Consider the following 6126-nt stretch of genomic DNA (forward strand, 5'->3'; position numbering starts at 1 on the left):
TTTCTAGATGTAAGTTGTAACCTACGTATATCATTAAGTGAACACAAAAAGCTAGTAATAGAAATATGAGATAATAATCACAGATATTATGAGCTTCTTGAGTGAACACTATTTTAATATTTATTACTAGAATAATTAAAGTTAAGTGATGAATGATCGTACTTCACTAACTCAAAATACAAAAAAGAGTTCAATATACACAATTTGTCGTAAATTTGTACTAGAAATCGTACAGTGAAAAGAGCACAGGTGAAAAGCTTAGGTGAAGATATCTGGGATAAATAGGAAAAGAATTTGGGTACGAAAATGGATAGATATGACTGTGGATATAATATGACAGACAGAAAAGTGGGGGTTCTGTAATTTCGGATTTATTATCCAACAGTTAATCATTATCGCATCATAGTTGGACAAGTTTTAATGCAGCGGGATTTAACACGGGTCGATTTTCGTCGTGCGGCTAGTTCCTTCACAAATCGCCTCATCACGCCGCATCGCTAGCCTATTTACACAGGTGACTAAAATAACACGCAGTTCGATCATTTTTTTTCTTAATGGTTGGCAACCATTGGTTACATGCAGCGAGCAATCTCCTGCAATTGATCGTTTTACACGGTCTCGTCGATATTAGCTGCTGACTCAATGTAAAACTACCTTAATGCAGTATACTCAACAATAATTCACATATGACAGATTAATATAAATTTATGTTATCTGTATTCCAATTCTGTAGGTATACATAGAATTTGTTTTTTTTTCTTTATATCTCTAAAATCTTTCTCTTTGATCTAAATATTGTTTCTTCTAGTTAATTATGAATTTTAATAGATGTTTGTTCAATTCTAATAAAATCAGTGAAATAATGTAATAAAGTAAATAAAAACGCAACTGCGCTACGCGTATAATAGTAAACATTTCCTTCAATGAGTGTTAAATATTCGTAGATTTTATTCTTTTGAAAGTGCATTCACTAAACTTTCTTTTATGTAAATGTGAAAATTCGATTACAACATCGTATTACATATCTTATATTCATTGTACGGGAGTGTAGCAAGGTGTAAACAAAGTATCGCCGGCATCGTATGTTCTAGATGTCGACGCGCAATACGCGTGATCATGATATTTTGGCATTGACTAAATGAACATGGAACGTCTATCTCATGACTTAAACCTGGCGCTGGAGGAAAGTAACTGCGGCAGGCAGGAGCGTAGGAAGCTAGGGCTCCGGAGACGCACCAGGTCTGCGGGGAATCTGCGTTAGTTTTGTTGTCATTATTATCACTAATCAAACGTGACTGTCACCTTGGCCTATTTTGCATAAATTGTACTTTAATAATATATAATTTCTTAGCATTTACATATCTATTCAGTATTTGTCTTCTTAGCAGAAGGAATATTTAGAAAGCAGCTTTATAGGTCAATGTATAAAAACCTTTTGAGATTTTTAGAGACCCAATAAAAATATATACTTATTCTTTTTAAATTAAGGGCATATCACTTGGATAATAAATAGAATGCTTGAAGGACTATGGTTCTCCAAGTTTATTTTTAAGTCCTTGTGACTTTATTAAATGTATGTGTATAAAACTGTAATTGATTGTTTTTCTAATATCTTGACAGTCAGCTATACATATAGAAAGTAAAAGGTATACATATTTGTTTCTATTAATGATGAAATGATCACTTTAAAATGAATGAATGTTGAATTAACTGAATTAAATGAATTAACTGAAAGCAAAAGTAACTTTTAGAAATAGTTAAAGCAGCAGTTAAAAATAACTTTACTAATAAGAAATCTTCCAATACAGAACCACCATAGTCATGCGAAAACTGTCTGTAACAATTTCGTATATTACAGCTGCCGCAGTGACAGTGAGCCTGGTTGACGATGGCAGCTCCAGCAGCCCGCCTCAGGCGCCTCTCATTACGCAACCACTATCTGACTCTGACGACCCTCACGTCAACATACACACATCGGCAATCAAGTCAAGACATTACTGTCAAATTGGCAATTTCGAATCTGACTCGTTCAATGAAAATTTCTCACCCACTAGACCAGCGAATACAAGAAGGAAACGGAGGTTTAAGAAGATGCCTGTGGACTATTCTGATGGGAAACACTCGCCGCCGATTGAAATATTGAGCGTCAGTACGGAAGTATGTTTTTGATTGAAATATGAGCTATTAAAGTGTTAGGAATCAGGTAGACAATGCATATCTTGATTGCAACCCCGGCAATGGAGCAGGCGACCCACTTGGAATATTTTTTCTCAGAGAAAATAATAAAATAGTCAATAATTGAATTGGAATTGTTAAAAAAAGAAAAATTTTGTACCATCCTCATTTTTAATCAAGACAACAATAAATTTTAGCTGTTTAATGTGATAATTTTTTTATTTTTTAAATTTTTCTTTTTAGCCTAATGCCTTGCCGGCTACAATAACACTTCAAGCCCCACGGCTATCACCGCTTATACATGTTTCTAAACATAAGCAAGAGAGGTCAGTTTTTCGTTTGTATTGTGATGAACTTTAACAAAGAAAAAACAGAATTCTTAGAAAAAAAATAAACAATATTTCGCTATATAAATTCGAGATTGTTATAGAAATTGTTTTGTTTTTGTTTACAGAAATGCTTTTTGCGGTAAAAGAAAATGGTCACATCGGGACAAAGGCGATTCTTGCGAAATGAGAGAACGGTCGTTCAGTGGGGGCTGCTCTTCGAAGTCTGTGTTTTTCAAAAACGATTTTAAATCCAGAAAACATGACAGTGAGAAAAAACGAAAAGAGTCTCTATTGCAGCCTGGGAAGATCATTCTGAAATCGCAAAATCCAGACGAAGCCAAACCTGCAAACTTTACAAATACTCCATCACTGCCGGGCAGTTCTAGTTTCAACTTTGTGTACAAAAACTCTAAAAACGGCACTCCTACTTTATCCAAAATCACTGGTTATAAAATAACCACTGATTTGCCACCATTCTTCAGTCCATCGTGCAGTAGTAGCGATGGGAAATACAACAGAAAAATTAAAGTACTAAATAAAACACACCCACAGACTTCACTACGAAATCCTTTGAATTTTGATGATAATACTGGGGGAATGGATTGTGGAGACGAAAGTAGCTCTCTCAGTAGCAGTGATTCGGATGCGGGGGGGCATAATGGTAGTGACGGGGAAGGGGACGATGAACTTACAGACTGGCCAGGGATCGAAGAACTGAAGGTTTTTAACAAGAGCCTCACGTTTAAATCTTCCAAATCAGTCAACAACAACTTCACAAAATCCATAAGTAACATGCCTCCTCCTAAGAGGCTAAAGAAAGAGTGCGGGCAAACAAAAAACTTCTGGGCGGGTTCCAAGAGCAGGTTTAAGAAAAAACGCGCAAAAGTTGACTCGGGAAACGATGATGACGCAATGATGTCTGATTCTAAAACCATCGTCGACGTCGATGACGAAGACTCCAGAGACCCGAAAGATGTTTTACCCCATTCTTCCTTCACAACATTTAGTGATCTAAAAAACGCCGGGCCCTCAGCCACAAATACGGACCAAACGTTTTTTCGGTCATTTCAAGCGTTTCAAGAGAAGAAAGAGGGCAAGGAAGAATTTGTGTCGACACCGCGAACGAATTTCTCACTTCAGAAAACGTCGTCGAGTGATCTCAATTTGAGCGAGAAGTCGCCGCAAAGCGATCATTATTTTAGCGAACATTCTATGGGAAATAATGTCGTTACAGAAGTTAGAGAGATTCGAGCTGGGTGTAGACGAATACGGGAAGAAAGGCCTGGATTCTTAATACTTAGTGCGGCAAATGAGCAATTGTCTAGATTTCTGCAGGATTCTTGTCAGACTGAGCTAAAACTGCCGAGCCTACAAGATCCAGAGGAGAGGGAAAAGCTAGAGTCGCTCGCGAAACTTTACTCGTTAGAGATGCAAGTGGAGTTGGGACGACCGGTACTGAGGAAGACTAGGTAAGGAGTCTTGTAGTTTTATTTTTTAATCTAGACTATTCAAATTAGACTATTAATTTAGTACCTGAAGCAGTTTGTGTGTAGGTCAAGATAACCAGTCATATACTTTATGAGTGATTCAATTAAATATCGGCATTCAATGAACGCGCTTGTAATTAATCAAATAGCAAATATAACCAGATGACTGCGTCGTATCCAAAAAAATGTATATATCGAATTATATATCCATTATAAAGTCTTATTTCCGATTATTCTATTTCAGTAACACAATGCAAGCAGTCCGCGTCGAACACTCATACCACAATTTTCCATCCGACCACAAGAGACGTTGTTACGGCGAAGACGCAGACTCCAGTCTAAGCCTGAGCGATCCCAACTCAGTCAGTTCGATCAATGATTTGGAACAAGACTTCGACAAAAACTGTGATACACTCAAGAAAAATGAGAAAAGTGTACACATAACTGATATTAATGACGCTCTCATTGATAAGACGTTGTTACACCATCCGGGAGATTTAGATTAAGCTTCTTTCTGGAAAATGGCACAAGACATTTAAGGAAGGAAGGTTTAGGATTGCTGAAGGAAATAAATCATGGAAGAGAAGGACAAACATCTAGAAAAGTTTAGAAAATGTGTCTTGTACATTATTAACACACATTATTATAATGTTTGATTCCAAATGAAAGAGACACAAAAATTGGCATGGTTGGAATGACTTCAAACTCGCTTTACGTTAGTAGTGAATATAAATACTCTATTGGCAAATTTTTCAGGCTATGAGATACTTAAATAGTTTGTCTACATTGTATAATGAAAAATTTAAAGACAGATGTTTCATTGAATAATTATATAAAAATAAGGGCTGATTTTTCAATCCTTGGTTAAAACTTATTCATCGAATAACAAACTATAAACTACCATTTCAAAAATGTATTCTAATTGTCCGTATTTGACAGTTTACAGGTGACATTTTAAAATGTTTGTGTAATACTTTATTGTACGGATAAATTTTAACCAAGGATTGAAAAATCGGCCCTTAGTATAATAAATAGTATTTCTCGTTGTTAAAATAATCGGTGATATACTTAAGTGTTAGAGTTTTGATATTTATAATGGAAGTTAAATATCCCGTAGTCGTAGTTTTTCTTACAGGTTATTGATTTTCGACCTTATTTCTAAGAGATAAACATTGAAATTCAATCATCTGTAAGCAAAGTAATTTTTTATGAAAAATAATTGAACATAATCTTAAATAACTTATATATCTACTTAAACTCTTGATTCTTAAAATGTTTATAAAGTTTTACGTAAAATTGTAGAAATGCGATGTGAATAGGAAGAATTTAAAAGAAACAGTAATCACTGATAGTTATCGGCCAGACCATCGACTAAACACTGATGACCCTTTTGAAATCCCTATAATACGATGTTTAAACAAAATGCTTAATTATATGATAAAAATAACATACAAGAGTAAGAAACAAATATGCATGTGCATTGTTTTTTTTTTTTTATTGTGTTTTTTTTTTGTATTTTAATTTATAATTAACATGTTGCAGATTTAGCAACATAGCTTTAAGTTGATGACGCATGTTAAAATATTCTCGCCCGAGAAGCAACAACATTTAAACAAAGTTCTAGCAACATGTTGATCAACTGTTGCTCTTTGCTTGGCTTTGGAATAATCAGTCGTTTAGTTAGGAAATATAAGTAATGTGGCAAAGTTGAAAATTAAAATTTTATTGGTTTAGGGTCCGTTCACACAGACAGGCTCGGAGAGCATCGGCGCGCATTTTTCTTTTCACACAGACCGGATCGTATACGCTTGGAGTTGGTCGGAGCGGAGCCGTCAACTATTTCACATAGACCAGCTGGAAGCTATCTGAAAGCGGATGCGAATGTAATCGGAGCTGAACGGCTGCGCGAACGAGAAAAAGTACGCGATCGGAGCCGGTCAGCTCCTCTTATTATTTCACACCAAGCGCGTTCAAGCATTCTTAATGTCAAAAGCAGTGCACACGCAAAAATAAACCTTAAGTTACAAATACTAAAAACTCTGTTTTCATCGTGATAAGAATCTGCTCTCCTCTCAGAGCCGGTCTGTGTGAACGGACCCATTAGGCTCTTAAATTGATCTCGAATTTGGACATAA

General features: G+C 35.6%; 1 protein-coding gene across 1 annotated transcript; it reads left to right on the forward strand.

The window, feature by feature from the left end:
• The first annotated feature begins 755 nt into the window (after positions 1 to 755).
• LOC123697286 lies at positions 756 to 4903 on the forward strand. The gene is made up of 5 exons (XM_045643752.1): positions 756 to 1256; positions 1859 to 2157; positions 2419 to 2501; positions 2630 to 3973; positions 4236 to 4903. The coding sequence occupies exons 1-5, from the start codon at positions 1139 to 1141 to the stop codon at positions 4495 to 4497; spliced, it is 2106 nt and encodes a 701-aa protein (XP_045499708.1). The 5' UTR covers positions 756 to 1138; the 3' UTR covers positions 4498 to 4903.
• Positions 4904 to 6126: the final 1223 nt, after the last annotated feature.

The sequence above is a fragment of the Colias croceus genome, chromosome 14, assembly GCF_905220415.1.
Source record: "Colias croceus chromosome 14, ilColCroc2.1".
Taxonomy (NCBI): Eukaryota; Metazoa; Arthropoda; class Insecta; order Lepidoptera; family Pieridae; genus Colias; species Colias croceus.